The following is a 17,420-nucleotide window of genomic DNA, read 5'->3' as shown; positions in this document are numbered from 1 at the left end:
TTTTTGTCCTCTCTTTTATTCTTCTTAGTCTGATCAATTCATCCTTTCTTCCACTCCATGAAATCTGCCAAAACCGTTTGGTGAAACACATCATGACCTGAAACTTCACTGTCGGGATCCTGCTGCTGGTTTTATGTTGTCCAGTTTCTTCTCCAAGCCTTGTGTGTGCAATGACATCCAGAATGTTAAATTGCGGCCTAACCTGACCAAACTGCAGCATTTCATGGACTAAATGTTACAGCAAGCTTTTAATCAGGTTTCAGCGTACATTTCTTCAGCAGTATCATAGGTTTTTCAAGATAAACATATAGAAAAATGGCCTGTTTTCTGTTTGTTGATTCAGCAGCAGGAAGCTGTTTGCGTGTATCTTTTGTTTCATGATGAAAGAAATTTGCCCAGAATTAAAATCTGGATTCTTCAGTTTAATCACTGAAATACAGCAAGAATAAAGCAAAAAGGAAAAGAAAAACACATTATTTTAGTGAGACACTAACTAGACACTTTATTGTCTCTTTTAAGCCACAATAATCTAAACTTGTTTACAGTGGTTACGGTTTGATTCCTTCCTATCTGGTCATCAGTCTGTAAATTTTCTTTACCTGACCATTAATCTGGCTTCTGAAGGCATTTTCTTTGATTTTAGCTCCCCCTCTCTACTTCCATACCCCTTCAGCCGCCCACCCTGCTCGTTGGCCATCCTCTACTGCCTGTTTCCATGGTAACGTCACTAGTGATTTTCCTCAGGGAGCTCTGCCGATTCTGTGTAGGGTTTTGTGTTAGGTGGGGAGACGTATTGACTCAAGTTTCTTTGTGGTTGTTCATTTATTCCTGCCCTAAAATAACTGAAGTTCATGTGTAAAGTTGATGTTACTCCGTTTGGTCGCTGATACACAATCCTACACAGTTAGCCACTTGTTTATTTCAGAGAAAGAATAACTGGCTTCATATTGACATTCTTCTTCTCCTGCAGGTTTCCTCTGGTTAGAATTGACAACTTGGAGAAACAAAATAATAGGCTACCACTGTTAATCAGATCCTACAGATGGAAACTCGTTAAAAAAAAGAAGCAATCAATGGCAAAGTGGTCACTTTATTCCACAAAAGGATTCTGCTATTTGCTTTTTGTCTATCTGTGTAATTAATTTTACCACTCGTCTTCTATAATAAAACTCTGCATCAAATTGTATTTGTACAAAAGGCAGACATGCGCTGTGTGTTTATAATAATTCAAAAGCTTTCCCTTTATCAGTTTCAGGAATGATAAAAGTATACAAACCATCTTGAATCGTGGTGAGATCTCTTGATCAAAACATATATTTATTACTGAAGTCATGAAATAATATTTTACTTCCAATGTATTCATTTGAAACACCCAGCACAGATTCACACCTACATAATACAAAACTGTTTCATAAAGTTTTCCTCTCAGTTGTTTAGGTAAGCAGTTTGGACCTCAATTCATATAAATATTTTTTGTGCAATTCTTTTTAGAAGTCCTATTAAATTTCAGCTTGTGTTGTATCTGAACATTTTTTTAAAGAAATAATTTTGCAAACCTCAAAAAAAAAAAAAAAAAGACAGTTATTTACTTTCACCTGATTCTTTTTCCCTGGCTGCAAACAACCAATAGTGTGTAAGGTATTTTTCTGGGTTAAATACAAAATGCTTCTCTGGGATTAAACTGCTTTATTTTAAATAATGAAACAAATAATTACATGTTAGAGTTGTTAGGTAATATGCAGTGGGCAACAAAGACCGTCTTCTCCCTGTCTGTTGATTTGTCTGCCTTGGTGAGAAGATTCCTGCACTTAAAAAACTTTATTATCATCTGGTAATAAAGTTATTCCCTCAAGTTTTCACCTCACCAGATATTTGTTAGTCAGCATGAACTAGTTCCAGTCATTTTTTATCTGCCTTTAAATGTTGGCAGCAGAACTTCTAGCAGCCACTGGGTTTCTGTCTTTCATTGGCAAGAACCTGAGAAGAGACAATTACTGTAAATATTTGAAAAAAAGAAGCAAACGGTTTCTTGGCCTTCAGCAATGTAAAATTCAGATTAAAAGTTTTGGATGAAGTGGAAAAAAATAGTTTACAGACTTTGAAATAAAATCTTCCTTCATAACTCGCTGAAAGCCTTGAGATACTGAATGAAGTCAGCTGATCCTTTAAATAAATCCTAGAAACCTTGAAGCAGTAAGTTTTATTTTGTTTAGTTTTTTTCTTCTTTGTAAACATTCTGTAAAGATGTGGAGAAAGCTAAAAGAAACACAAAAAATGTATTTTTTTATTTTTAAAACTGCAGGACAAAGTAATCTCCTTTGTATGTGTTTAATCTCTTTTTACTGTGGCCCCTTCTTGTGTCGGGAATAAATACTAATTGATTGATTGATAAATATTACTAAAGAAAATGTAAACTGCCATTGTTAATCTCTATTCCAGATTATTATAAGAGGTTTTGAAATCAGTTTTTTAAGTACCATGTTTTTGCTTTAATAGTTGTACATTTTACTTGAAACACGAATTACTGTACAAAGTTCTTGTTTAGAGGTTTTAAAAGCAGCCAGATTGAGGTGTAATTTTTTCATGTCTCTCATGCACACTGCCTGCTGTTACATAATTTGTTTGGGTTGAATGTAATTAATGCGAGGTGTCATCTTGAAAAGAAAAATCTCCAGCTGGGATCAAGCCGTTCTGGCTCTGGGTCAGCCAGCAGCTTCATGGTTTCACAAATCCACTGAGTGCTTTAAAGAAAAAGTTCTGCTTTTAACCAAAATCTTCAGAAAGGGCCGGCGTCCTTCAAAGGACTCTTTTGCTTTTTCATTATGATTCTGCTGAAAATCTAAAATAAACTAAATTCAGAATCTTGAAGCCACATAGTAAAACCATAAACACTGACAACAGAACACCTGGTAGCCAGATGTTGACTTGTCCTGACACTGTTTTATTTTAAAACTAAGATCAGGTGAATTTTGGTCAATGGCCCAAAGTTGAAAATGTTCCAGATGTATTAATTGTAATTGTATCAGGCAATAAATCAGTTTGTTTCTGCATGAATGACATTTACACTGACTTCCTGTTTTGTTTTTGTTTTGTCTCATAGGAAAGTTAATAAGTGCTACCGGGGTCGCTCATGTCCCATCATAGTCCACTGCAGGCAAGTATAACATCTACATAAATTACTTCTATGATGTTTAAACAAAAAGTTACCATAGCAACATAGTCTTATTTTTGAAGCGGGCAACAAAGTGGCTGTTTGCACTCACTGTGATGTTTCCTTTACAGAAATTCATAATAAAATTTTGATATAAAATATGTGAGGGGCAAATTAGCCTGGGTCCTTGTTTAACATAGCATTAGCATAACATTAAAGTCATGTAAAGTATTTGCTACTGCTTAGATGTTTACAAATTGTGGGTGGAACAAAGTGGTACAGAAGTGAATTTGATTTCACTGATGAACAAAATGACATTGTTTAATATCACGCAATAGCTCCAACACAATAATAACACTGTACTTTTCAGAGCATATTAAATAGACTTTATTGGGAAACCATCTGCAAAAACATGATCTTCCTGATTTTCCTTGTTTATCCTTATAGGTTCACAAGTAGCCACTAATAAGATAAATAGAGAAATTTGGATTTTGGGACCAAGAATCTTTGTACGATTATTTCATAAGGTGTGCCCTCTTTGCTGTTTTTAATTTTTAACACATTTTAAGGTATATTATATTTGTTTGGGAATATTTCTAATTACTGCAAAGAGTCCAGATTTACAGGGTCTATTCTTTCTCACATATTCTGGATATCAACATCTGGACCAAATCCTTAGTGATGGTACCCCCCTTCTCTGTATTGGTTCTTGTAGTTTAGTTGGTTAGCTCCTGGGTTAGTTCATGAGGTTTTCTGTGGGGTTAGCATTTAAACATTTACATGACAAAAAAGATCAAATCTCTTGAATCTCATCACACATGAACTGAACTGTGGTGCTTTTCTGCGCCACACGACTCAAGGCAGCTCTAATTTAATCAGCTATATTTTCATTTCAGCCACAGAGTCTTTAGCCTCGTTGCCAAAGCAGTCATGGAGTGTTATGTCTGTCTTTTGGATGATATGAGAGAATAAGAAGAGAATCTGTGACATCTAAATTCATACTTTAATAAATATGAGAGAAACCTAAAAAAAAAAAAAGAATAAATGTACCAAGTTTGTTTGAAATGTTTTGTGTTGAACCACTGCTCCATGCTTCTCTGTTTCTTTCACTTTTTCTTTTCCTTCTTTCCTCCTTGTTTTCTGTCTGCCATTGTGAATGGATTCATTCACTGCAATAATGTTGACTTATTATTTTAAAAAACATTCTATGCTGAATTGTTTTGATTTTTAATGGTGCTAAGCATTTGCGTTGATTCTCTTATTCAATCATTATTTTCTCTGGGCTCCTCTAAAGCAAGGTGAAACCAGACATTATTTTAGTTAACAACAATCCCATTTGTAGCTGAAATATCCAGTTAAATGTTTCCTTTTTTGTACCACTCGTAACACTTTAAAAAAAATGTATGTACCCGACCTTGCCATTGCTCAACCTAACACAACCCCACTGTGCATCATAAACATGCAGAACACAGGGCTGAGTTGTAAGTCAAAGGATGAAATTGGACCCATAATCCGTTGATGAATCTAAGAGCAGACCAGCCCTGTGTAACGGTAGAGCAAAGAAAAGACTGAGTGTGGATACTTTCATTTCCAAATGGGTTTCTCAGAGCCAACATTGCAGTGCCATTTATCGCCCTAATGTATACAGAGAGCAGGGTGAAGCAATCAGGAAGAGAAGTGAGCGAACAGAGGAGTGCAGATGCTGAAATTCAATAACCTCACAGCATCTCTCCTGCTCCATCCTTCTTCTGGTGTCCGTTTCCATCTTGTCTTTTACTTTTTCTTTTCCTTCTTTCCTCCTGTTTTGCTGTCAGTGTCATTGTGGATAGATTAATAGACCGCCGCAGACATCCTGACGTGTTCATTCACAGCCCTCAACTCTGTTCTGTCATGATTGGATATCAGACGTTGTGATCACCTTGTGATGAAAGCACACACGCACACCTACTTCCATGTTATCTTTCAATTAATGCAAACTTACCGGTGAAAATGGAATATTCTGATTCTGAGGGCAAAGTCATAAAGTTTGTACTTCTATTAATATTAGAACTTTGTATCAACTTCCACTCATTTTTAGAAACTCCAAGTTTTCACCTAACACTGACCCAATGCCCGTTCATTTCTGGTATATTTGTAACTCAAACTTTAGGACATGCGGCAAAGGTCGCCGGGACCGGGAGTCAAACCCGCGTCGAGGACTAAGGCCTCCAAACGTGGGGCATGCTAACCCCCTGCGCCACCACAGCACGCCCCAAACTTTGACTTCAAACCTTAAAAATGGGGATCCGGTTCATCAGAACTGAGCTTTAGTCTGTATACGACATATTGCACTTCAGAAGGTTTATTGAATTTATAGGAAAAGGTACTAAATAATTTGCATAAACAAGTCTACACACACACACCATACACAACAGATGTAACATCTCATGAAACAAACTTTTAGGATACATTTATCACTTTCCCATGCTTGAAATAAATCCATAGTACAAAATATTCTTTCCAAATACATTACTTTGTCTAATAAATCTTCCCTCTCTGTTTCCAGTCTGTTACTTATGTGGAGCAGAGGAAAATGTATTTATGCCTCGTGTTTAAGTGAAATACTCTTCATATTTCAGCTTTCCCCCAAAGACTTTAAGCTCTTTACAACATAAATCTACACATCTGCAGCTATTTATCCACTTGCAGTAAAAATAGTAAAGTCATAAAAAAAGACCTCATTCGTCTGCTTAAGACTGTAGTCGGATGACATCAAACCAGAATAGAGCAATACGAAACAGTGATACTCCTGGAAAACATCCCTATATGTTGAATAACTGAATCCTACTTAAGATTTCTAACTTGCTATTTTTTATTAGAGTAACGTTTCACAATGAATTTGAGACGTAATAATTTCTGTGGACCAGCAGCCCTCCCGCCCCCACTGGGGACAAGGGTGTACAGAAAATGAATGGATTATTTCTTTGGTGTGCTTGGTAGCATTTTAGAAACTAAATGTGGATACTAGGTGATGACGGGTCAAATGGACCTACAGAACTCTACTACTAACTGTTGACATTGCACTAACATAAAAACTAACCAGTAGTTTAGCATTGTTTTGTGCTGACACTGAATTAAATAAGCAACTTAATCATCTTCAGGTTTTTAATAATTAATTCTACAACCCATCAAGTATATCTGTAATGTACTACATGATACACTTCCTTAGTTAAATAATGCTAAAGCATTGCCGTCCTATATATTTATTATTCTAGCATGCATAAGTTAAACTTGATTTACTTCTTCATTATGTGGTTAGTTATTAAACCAACTTATGAAGAATAAGAATCTGATTTCCAGGTCGTTTTTTATCCTTAAATTTGGGAAAGAAAAGTATAACAAGGCGGTGACCTCATGGCACAAGTAACTCACTTCATTCTGCTGCAGCAGTACACTGTGAAGTGGTAGTAGTTTGTTTTTATTTAAAATGTTTATTTGATTTTATTGGCTGCTTTAAATGTAGCTGTTCATTCAATAACATTTAGTTTTTTGTCTGTGATTTAATATAATCTGAGGATGTTTTGATGAATTTTCCAAACCAAAATGATCCACTGATGTAACTAATGCCTGTTTCTGTCCATCCTTTGCTGCTCCGCCCCTACAGTGACGGTGCAGGAAGAACCGGGACCTACATCCTGATCGACATGGTCCTCAACAGGATGGCTAAAGGTGAGCGTCGCCTCCATGTCCTTCCTTCCTGCTGCCATGGAGAGGCGTTACCATAGCAGCATGTCTATCTTCTACGGACTAAATCAGGCAATTTCATTTCCAGTAATGATATTTAATTACATAATTACAGCAATTAGCAGGCAAACATAATGTCACATTTTATGAAAACACTCAGTTGTGTTGCCTGTTACCCTTTGAGCAACAGAAAACAAACTGCTTTTGCATTGGTGATTAAATGTATTCATTTTTATGAGAAAGATGCTGATTGATGCCGTCTGTTGATGTTTTTTTTAAGAGAATAATTTTGATGATCAGTAAACAATTTTAAATGATTTAAACCTAAGAAAATGCATGTTCTATTGCTGAACAATCCCATCTACAAACCTGGTGGATTTGTTGGTGTTGAGGTTGTGATGTGGTCATGGTGGTAAACAGAGAGTGCGGTACACATGACCTTTCACCCTGACCTACTGCTGTCTCTTACACCTGCAGCGGGATCCTTAACACAACCACTGAGAGTTTTTAATCATCCTTAGAAGTTGTTGAGCTTCGGCCCATACAGCCTGTTTGCCTTCAGGACAGATTTTGCTTTACCGATCTATATGCAGCAACGTCCCTAAGATTTAAAAGCAGCATTAAGTGCCTGCAGCAGTGAAAAGACCTCACCAGTCAGCCATGGTTTTCAATTTTCCACGTTTCTTGTTGGTTTTGGTAACAGTCATATGATCTATGCATTTTCTAATGAAGCATGTGACAAACTCTGTGTATCTCTGCAGGCCAGTGATGCAGTTAGTTGTTGTTTCCTTTTATTTGCATCCATTCTAACAGTGATTAATGTTGGAGTACTTGATCTAATATCTTGTTAACTCTAGTTGCACATTTTGATTGCACATTAGACTAAAACACAGTCTAAGTGTTTTAGTTTTTGGACTAGAGATTATATTATGCAATCCAGGTTTAATACAAAAAAGCTGTTGAGTTTAGCATCAGATTTTAAAGTAGGTGCTAATCTTAGCATCGGGAATATGTAAGCACACAAAAATGACTTTTATCTGGTCTGCCTCTCTGTCAATTTGTTGTTGTTTTTTGTTTAGGCCACAAAAAAGTATGCTACTTAACAAGATAAAAGGGCTGAAGACTTCTTCATTTATTTATTGAAACTGTTGTCTGATGAAAAGTCTTTGATTCAGTCAACACAACAGAGAATCTCAAGAACTCTCAGCACTCATCTTCACATTCTGGGTCCAAAATAATGTCTTACCAAATGAGGTTACATGCTGACAACTAAAAAAATGTCAGGACTTTCTTTCTGAGGTACAGTGGATTTTATCGAAATGAAAAACCAATGAAAAACTAAAAACCAACTGGTTTTTAGTTTTTCAATCAGAAAAACTAAAAACTACCAGGATCAAAACGATTAGCTCTTTAAGATCTGGCCTTTTTGTTTAGCCAGAGCACAAATCACTGCAGAAATGTTTCTCCTGGCCTCAGATTCAGAAAAAATGATAAGTTGCTTGTTTACAAATGATACCAAAAAGTTACTTTGTGCAGCATATTGTCATGGCAAGGATTCAAGTTTTAGAAACAGGACTGAGTCTTCTTAATGCAAGGAACAAATTAAAAAGAATTAGCTTTCACTTGTAGATTGTTCATCATGTGCAGATCTGAGCCATTTAGTCGCGACTGCAGTGATTTCACAATGCTGCTGCATTATCTTTGTGTTCCTTTGTGTCCCATGGTGGTGCTGCCACTGTGGCAGAACGAGCTCATGTGTCTTTAATTCCACATCAAAGGGTCAGCAGTCGGTTCCCAGGCTGTCACACTGTGATCACACTCTTCAGCACCCAGGGGCCGGGGACCGAGGGGCCGAGCTGGGAGGGACGGGATGGACACCGGGGCGGGGGGCGGTCAAGGACACGTTTCTGTCTGTCTGGAAAGACAAAACTCAAACTGCAGACAGCAGGAACATATTATCAGTTATAAAAGCATTTTTGTACTTACGTTGTTGCTTTCGGTTCCAGTCTTTTCAAATATGCCTCCAGAAGTTATTAATACCCCTAAACTTCTGCATGTACCACATCACAGCCACAAACTGCAGTGGATTTCCATAGGATTTCATGTGATAAACCATTATAAGACACTTCATATCTGTACCGGTTTAGCATATTCAGAGGTTAAAATTGTCCACCTGAGCTGTGGCCCGCTGCAGCTCCTCCAGTTACATTCTGTGATTAACAATCTCTTTGTCTTGCCTCAGGTTAGCTGGGCAGCTATGAATTGGCTGGTTTGTTGTTGTGCCAAACTCTTTATTTTAGATGGATTGAACATGGAGATGTTTTATGACCAAATGTCGCTTTAAGAATTCGCCACTACTTTCTTTTAGATCTGTCTATTATGTTCTTAGGAAAACTTAATGTTTCAATTGTTTTTATAATGTAAAGCCCTTACATCATCAAATAAAATTTGATTGATTCTTAATACTGACATTAAATTACAAACAAGTGAACTCTATTTATTGGGAGACGTGACTCTAGAGCCAATATGTTGCACTTGATTTTATAGAAAGGTGTCAGAGTAAAAGGGGCTGATAAACATGCATTTTACACTTTTTAATATTTTATTTTGAAAACCCTGCCACACTTTCCTTCCTCTTATTTGTGTGTGCTGCTTTGTGACCCTGTTTGTTCAGACAAACTTCAAGTTTTCAAAATGTAGTTTTTATTTTTGCTTGTTTTACTTTTTGAATAAGTCTGATCCACATCGATTCGATTTGATCATATTTCTGACAATGTGAGCAGTTCGATCAAAATCCAGGTCTTGTAGAAATTTACTATCAGACTTTAGAACATTTTAAATACAAACATGGTAGATTTTGGAAAACTAGAAATGGCTCGTCATTGGCTCTTTATGATGATCCTAAACAGGATGATCTGGGGAGATTGCTTGCATTAAATGTGAATTTAAGGATTTTCAAATTGACATATCTGTACCAAATGTGTTGGAGGGCAGTCAGTTTTACTTTACGTAACCATACTGTTGGAAAGTCTGAAACTAACGCCAACAAATTCAAACTGAAAACGGATTAATCTTCAGGAAGACTGAAAATATGGGTGTGGTCAGAAAGGCAGCGCCCTCTGGTGGATTCCAAAGAGCCTGCATGTAGCACTGTTGTAATCTGCCAAAGCAAACTGGATCGAATTTGATTTATTAGTGAATAAATCAACAGCATGATGGAAAGTAAAAAAGATTTGGAGCATTTTAAACATTGGGATTTGATGCTGCAGTGCAGCTTTACATAATTCATGCTTTTCTTTCAGTCCCTGCTTTACAGAGAGAAAAGACAAGTGAAAGTTTTAATCTAATTGTGGTTTAATCAGAACAAAGCATGCAGAGCAGCGTCAAGGTCACAGCTGCAACTTAAAAATGGGTTCTTTAGAATAATCATATTTTGGATCAGCATATCCCAATAAGATAACAAGCACTAACATAATGCATTATTAGCATAAGCATTGCATCCCATAAAAGCAGCATATATATATATATATATATATATATATATATATATATATATATATATAGTGTCAGTTAAAACCTGTGGGTGTTTTTGAAATTGTTTGTTCTGGGCCAGTTTCTGAAATCGGTTACTTAAAGTTGTTTTGCTAGATGTTAACATCAAGACTTGTATATTGTGTAAACATCAGATGTTTCAACATCAAAAACAAATAAATAATAATTGGTGTAAATTTGATTTATATTTATGCACATTTCTGAAAATACTTTTTAAAAAGCTTCTCTGTGTTCACTCTTATCTTTCTGAACCTTTTTGTTTGCTTGCGTTCCCCCTCACCTCTCTTCTTCCTGTTTAAACAACTAAAAAACAATCCTCCTTTCCCCTCCTCCCAGCTCCCACAGCCCTTTGCTTTCTCCTGATTGCTCCAGCTGCTCAGAGGGAATTACAAATTTTCTGGGGAATTACGGTGAGGTATCAGAGATGAGGAGGTATTGCTCTGGTTCTGAAAGGCTCGCTCCATTCCTTGGCCCTCTCTGTTAACCCCTACACATCCCCCCGCCACCACCGGCCACATTTCTCTTCTTCTTAAGACTTACAAAGCCCATGAAGTGGTTGGAGGTTTTCAACTCTCTTTCAATTCCCTTTGAAATGTTACAGGTTTTTTATTTTATTTTAGCTGATTAACAGTTTGCCTGGCTCTCAGCTTCAGCTTTCTTTTGGCTTCCTCAAACACCCCAGCTTTATTTTATTTCCTAAATTCTACATCACTACTTATAAAATCACTTTCTCCCTCTTTTCTTGTCCAACTCCTTGACCTCCACCTAAAATCTGGAGTCTTACAGAAGCTCAGAAAAGCCGCTCAGGTTTTAAACTAACCCCCTCCTTGGTTCCTTTTTCAAACCTCAACTCCGACAAAGGAGCTGTACAAAAGGAGAGCTTTTTGTTTTGTTTTTTTCTTTTATTTTCCTGAGATGCGATCCGTTTTGAGGCTTATCAGAAAGTTTTTCGTTTAAATTCTTTCCCTCCAAGTGAAAGAGAAAAGCCAAACCTGTGAGCTGTGTGTTTCCACTTTTCTGGCTGGACAGGAGTCCATTGTGTTGAAAAGAAGAAGAAAAAAGACTGCAGCACAAAACCTGTGAAACAGAAAGAGAAAACTCTGAATGAACTGCACTCCCACCATTCATTTTCCTCCTCAGGCAGGCGAGAAAAAGAAGCGTTATTATGTGTCTCAAAAAAATAAGTAATTCTTGTGTTTCTTTGTATCTGAGGTTGGATAGAAGATACTGAGAAAAAAGAGTCAGAAAACAAATTGAATATTCTTCACTGCTCATGTTCTTTGTGAATTTAATTGTTGCTCCCACATCGTCTTTTCAGTTCAGCTATTTCTTGTTTCATTGAGTCCTCTACCTTTATTGTAACATCTGCTTAAAAAAACTTTTATGAGAACTCCTTTGTCTAATTTCTTTGCCCTCATCAATATTTTAATCATGTCCCATAAAAAAATAAGGTTTTAAAAAGATACTTTATTAATCCCAAAGAGTTGTTGTAAACAGTGAGGACTTTGCACAGGAAGGATCTCCTGTTGCAGTCAATATTACAGCACCAGGAAGAAGCTTCTAACAAAAGACACTTTTCTTTTATTCTAGTTTCAAGAAGAGCAAAGTTTTCCAGATTTCTTTTTTCTGTTTTAATTTAATGGATCATTCTGATGCTGCTAACTGACGATGATCATCATCATCACTCTCCACCACAGACTAATAGAAGCTGTGCAGCATCTTTCTGCAAACACTGTTCCACATAGAGTTTCTGAAGACGTACCATCTGCTCTGTTGCGTCTCTGGTCCGGTATTATGCCACGGTAAAAAGAGATATTTTTACTCTTCCGCTTCTTTTCCCATGACAAAGTGTTTGATATATTTCTGTTTGTTCTGAAATCTGCAATCATCTCCTTTGTTTTGTTCACAGTAAAACTCAAGGTGGTCAAACAGTTTTCTGTGCTCAGCTTTTCTGACTCACTGACTGCAGTCACCTGAGTATTCCTGCAGATTATCCTAAACTGGGAGAGTCAGGTGTAAAAATGGTGAGAGAATAACGCCCTGAATTAGAGGTACGGCTACTTTAATGGTAGTTACAACCCTCTAATCAGCAAAGATTCTATCTGGCAACAAACTATTAACTACTTAATGGATGGTGTCAATACAAAACATGTTTTTACCTTACAATTACGGAAAACCAACCAATTATAGGACAGAAACGAACAAACAGGAAAGTTCTAAGCTTCTCAGCAGTGGCAAAAAAAAAAAATGTGAACAAGTGAAAGAGCAATCTCATGAGGAGAGCCCCCTAGAGGTCACTGACCGTAACAATGGTTCCATTAATTTTCTAAACTGTGGGGCGTGCTGTGGTGGCGTAGGGGTTAGCGCGACCCACGTTTTTGGAGGCCTTGAGTCCTCGACGTGGCCGTCACGGGTTCGATTCCCGGACCGGGTGACATTTGCCGCATGTCGTCCCTCCTGTCCTTCCCTCTTTCCTGTCAGCCTACTTTCATATAAGGGACACTAGAGCCCACAAAAGACCCCCTGGAGGGGAGGAAACATAAATAAATTCTAAACCGCAAGCAAAAGAAAAAAAAAATACAACCACCGGAGATTTGCTTCTTTTATTCAGTTATGTAACTTGATGTTAGAGGCGATTCTCATAAAAATAAGAGCAACAAAGTTCTTTGCAAAAGTTCAAATAAATGGGAAGAAACAAAACCTTTAGAAATGGTGAAAGTACATTGAATTCATTTAGACAAAATCAATAAAATAGAACAATTTTGAAGACTAACATTTTAAAGTTATCATTGAAAGAAGCAACAAAAATTCTATTGTTCCTGCTACTTTTTTTATAAACCACAGCACCATAATAATCGACATTTCTTGGCAGAATGACTCATGTTTCTGGTAGAACTCATCACAAAAAGTAGCTACTAGGAAACATTTCTGTGCTTCAGATTATTCTGGTTCTTTCTCACTTCTCAGATGAACTAAACTGTAAAAATGTTTTCCTCAGATTAAACTAATAAACTCCAAGGCAAATAAAAGACCCAAGTTTTTACTTTAGCAAGTGGGTTTACAAAGCAATAAAATATAATTTGATCTGAACTGCGATACCACCAGATAAATTTCCCTCTGGAAAATTACCCAGCAGGTATCATTTAATTTAGCAATAATAACTTTGACTGTAAAGCAATGAAGACTAAAAACTTTTTGTACACCCTAAAGACGGGACTATTTCTTGTAACAGGCCTGTGAGCGTTGACACTAAGGAGTGACAAGGCTCTGTTGTGTCAGCTCATCATCAGACTATGATGCACCTCAAGGATGGCTGCTGACGGCTTCTTTTGTCAGATTTTTTTCCATCCAAACAAAACATCTCAAGGGGGGTTTGAGCGAAAAGCTTGAATGCATCTTCTTTTTGCTTTAAGAAAAAAATTTGTTGTAAACGTCGTATTTTTTGACAGATCTTAGCCCGATCGTCTTCCCTGCGCGTTCAGCTCAATGCAGCATCATTTTTCATGTGTCTGTTTTTGTTTGTGTGTCTGACAGGTGCCAAGGAGATTGATATTGCAGCCACTCTGGAGCACCTGCGGGACCAGAGGCCAGGAATGGTCCAGACCAAGGTAACACACCTGAGACCAGGATGTCTGCTCTTCTCCAAACTCTCAGTCTAGCTTAACTGCTAAAGAAATGTCATCGCACACATGAATTAATAGGTTTAAATAATTGACTCAAAATCCAACAAGTTCTTGAAGTGCACTGGTTTAGCTTTGGTTTACATAATGAAGCTCAAAGTGCATGATGGAGGATCCATGAATGAGAAAAAAACAGTTTCACTCAAAGAAAAAATAAATCATCTAACTCAAATACATTGAACACCATTTCACAATAAAATTACCCTGAATAAACATGCAACATAAATGCACAGTTTGGTTTGACGTTTTTTTAATGAGTAGGTTTATGCATTGAAGACATTGGTTGGATGAAAGACAGTTAGTCTTTGGCCAACCTGGTAAATCTGACATAGCATCATATTTATGACTTACCATCTTCCTGACAAACTTTAGAGGAAATATTGATGAAAAAGTTCAACAAGTTGATCACACTGATGTTTGCAGATATTGTGTTTCTAGCCTATTGACTTGAAAATTACTTGAAACCTTGGATTTTTGACCCACAGTTTATATTTTTCTTGCCAGTTTCCAGCCGGAGAGTTTTTCAGTTGTTTGGACAAACAACAAAATCACAAACAAAAATGGAAAATCTTTCTAAATTTATCATGATCTCATTTTTCTTGCTAAAAATCTTGGCATTTTAACAGGAATTTATGCAATTTGGTTTACGTAATTTCATTTGTGTAGCACCAATTCACCAGTTTTCTCAAGACGAAAAGGTCACATTTTTTACACAATCAGTTCCAATCACAGAGATTCAATTCAGTCCGTTAAAATTAAAACTAGTGATAAAACAAAACTGTCACAATCTGTTTATTACACCAGCTGCTATAAAGGAAAGCATCTATTTAAGGAAACCAGCCAGTTTCTTCAAGTCAGACTTTCCCTCATACTGAGCAAAAATACCTGCTTTTAAGCATTAATAAAGCTTTGAACATTGTGTTGAAAGGGTTTCTTAAAACCAAAATCAGCTACCTGGGAAATAAACGCTCAGTAGTTTGTGAAAAGCTTTTTGTTTTTCCAACCTGCGAATGACCCGCCTGCTCTGTGTTGGAAATTTCTCCTAGAATGAACTCATTCCTCACCACATTGTACACGGAGTGACTCCAGGCTGCTGTGAAAACAATTACTGGCTGATATGAGAACATAATTAAAAAGAAAGTGTGTAGAACATCTGCTGTATTGATCGTGGCCGTATTAAAGCCTGCGGCCTGAACGAAGTGTGTCGTCGCCTTTCCACCATTCCCCCCGCGGTCCGGAGCCCCGGCTTCAGCTCTCACAGCCTCAGGTCCAATTATGACCGAGAAGGCTTTCAGACATGAAGCTCCAGAGGCTACAGTCACTACAATGGAGTACTTCCAAAAAAATAAAAATCCACACCGTCTTTGCTAAAGGAACAATACGGTAACTAGGTCAGGAATCAGAAAATGCTGCGTTGTCGAGCCGGGATCGATAATTCCTCCAGGAAATCCTGCTTGCCAGACGTCTTGAGCTCCATGTCGCCTGGAGTGTCGCTATTTTTCACTTCCTCTCCTGTTTCTCCTGCAGGATCAGTTTGAATTTGCGTTGACGACCGTGGCTGAAGAGGTGAACGTGATCCTGAAGGCTCTTCCTCAGTAGAAAAAGACGCTTCCTGCTGAAGAATTGTTCCTGTTGTTACTTCTCTTCATTTCCCTTCGTCTTTGTCCAGTTATTCCCTGTCTTGTTATTTTGGTGTTTTAATTTTCCAGCTGTCTGTTAACCTTGTCAGTTTTCCCATCTTCGTCTCATTAGAGTTTCTCTCTTTATCCATGTCCTTGTCTTTTTTTTCTGTTTTGTCACATTTTTCCATATTTTCTTGTCCAAACAATATTTTGGTGTCCTAGCTTACTTTCTGTATTCCTCTCCATTTAAATATTCTCTTTTTGACATTGTGGCTGGAAGGCTCTGTATCCATCCTGTACATAGCTGGACTCTCCTTCTGTTATCCTAAAGCTTATTTTCCAAAGTGATTATCACATTTTGATTGGCTGATGTCTCAGATTATCTATATTAGTTTTGTGTTTGATCATGAGGAACCTCATGGGCATCAGTTGGGTGTAACAAGGTTTGGCAACATAATCAAAAAAAAGTTTAGCTTTGTTGTTTATAAAATTAAGATTTATTTCTCGATTGTAAAGTGTCTTACACAGTGCTGTACAAATAAAGCATGTGCTGGTTATGGTCAGAATAACTGATTTCTGTCAAATGGTTTTGTACTTTAATTTAGTAAATTAGCTCTTTATTTGCCAAACCTGAATGTTAGGCTGAACTGATGTCTTTGCATAAATAATTGTCATGCTTCGCTCATGTTTTCATGCTGTATCTTAGAGAATAATTCGGTGTTGCTCAGTGTGGTACTTTGGGTACAACTGATTTAACCTCCAATTAAAGCTTGTTTCATTTCACTGGGATTATATTTTAGAAAACTGAACACGATTCTAATGTTAAGATATGATTATTTTGCTGTGGTATTTTTAGTGTGAGCAATATTATGTTTCTTCAACCTGAACTGATCTCTTGTGGACAACCAATATTGTGGCTCGTCAGTGAAGTTACAGTCATGTCTGCCTTAAGAAAGAAAAAATATTGTAGGAAGACTGTAAAAAGCCACTTAGGTTGCTAAACCTACATTTAAATTGCCCTTATTTCAATTGATTATGGGTTATTTGTGCTCAATATGACTGAAAAAAACGTAATTGTATTTTTGTTCTTGTGATTACATCAAATATCAAGGTACCGCAGCTGAAGCAGAAATGACTGGTCTAAGGGCAGGATAGTGGGTTTTAAATAAATAAATTGATTATAAAATGGTTTAGTTTTGCTTCTCAACAGATCTTATATGTAGCATAAATGGATGATTTGTAAATATGAGTAGCAAAATCTGTTTTCCCTTAAATGCATCCTAAAATTGTTTGCTGATGCTGTAAATTAAAAAAGCACAAGAAACCATGAGATGGTCTGTGTTTTTATTTTTTATTTTCCATGTACAAAGTAAACGTAACTTTGTGCATGGAAAATGCAAAGAAAACATAACTTCATTTCACTGACTGTCACATTATTTCCCTCAGGCTCTGGCTTAACTACTGCAGGTATATCTATAAAAAAAGTAGCCATAACTATAATAATCAGCAAAGTAAAAAGACTCTCCACCCTTTATTTACCTCTTTGTAATCATTCATCTTTCAGCAAAGGACCTAATTCTGATATTTGTGGAAATTTTCTCAGATTTAGACCTAATAACTTCTATTGCTGTGGATTCTAATTGTTCTGCTTAACCAACTACAATCTCAAGTCTGTGGATGAAATGAAGGATA

At 36.9% G+C, this 17,420-nt stretch overlaps 1 protein-coding gene across 1 annotated transcript in view; it reads left to right on the top strand.

Annotated features, from left to right (window-relative positions):
* LOC102226630 (receptor-type tyrosine-protein phosphatase N2-like) overlaps positions 1-17,055 on the top strand; it is a 185,846-nt gene extending 168,791 nt beyond the window's left edge. The window contains exons 20-23 of the mRNA XM_023335461.1: positions 3,101-3,154; positions 6,795-6,859; positions 13,961-14,034; positions 15,634-17,055. Of these exons, the coding sequence (XP_023191229.1) occupies positions 3,101-3,154; positions 6,795-6,859; positions 13,961-14,034; positions 15,634-15,705 (265 nt within the window). The 3' untranslated portion in view covers positions 15,706-17,055. The remainder of the gene's footprint in view (positions 1-3,100; positions 3,155-6,794; positions 6,860-13,960; positions 14,035-15,633) is intronic.
* Positions 17,056-17,420: the final 365 nt, after the last annotated feature.

The sequence above is a fragment of the Xiphophorus maculatus genome, chromosome 6, assembly GCF_002775205.1.
Source record: "Xiphophorus maculatus strain JP 163 A chromosome 6, X_maculatus-5.0-male, whole genome shotgun sequence".
NCBI lineage: Eukaryota > Metazoa > Chordata > Actinopteri > Cyprinodontiformes > Poeciliidae > Xiphophorus > Xiphophorus maculatus.
This window is presented reverse-complemented; position numbering and strand designations above follow the sequence as displayed.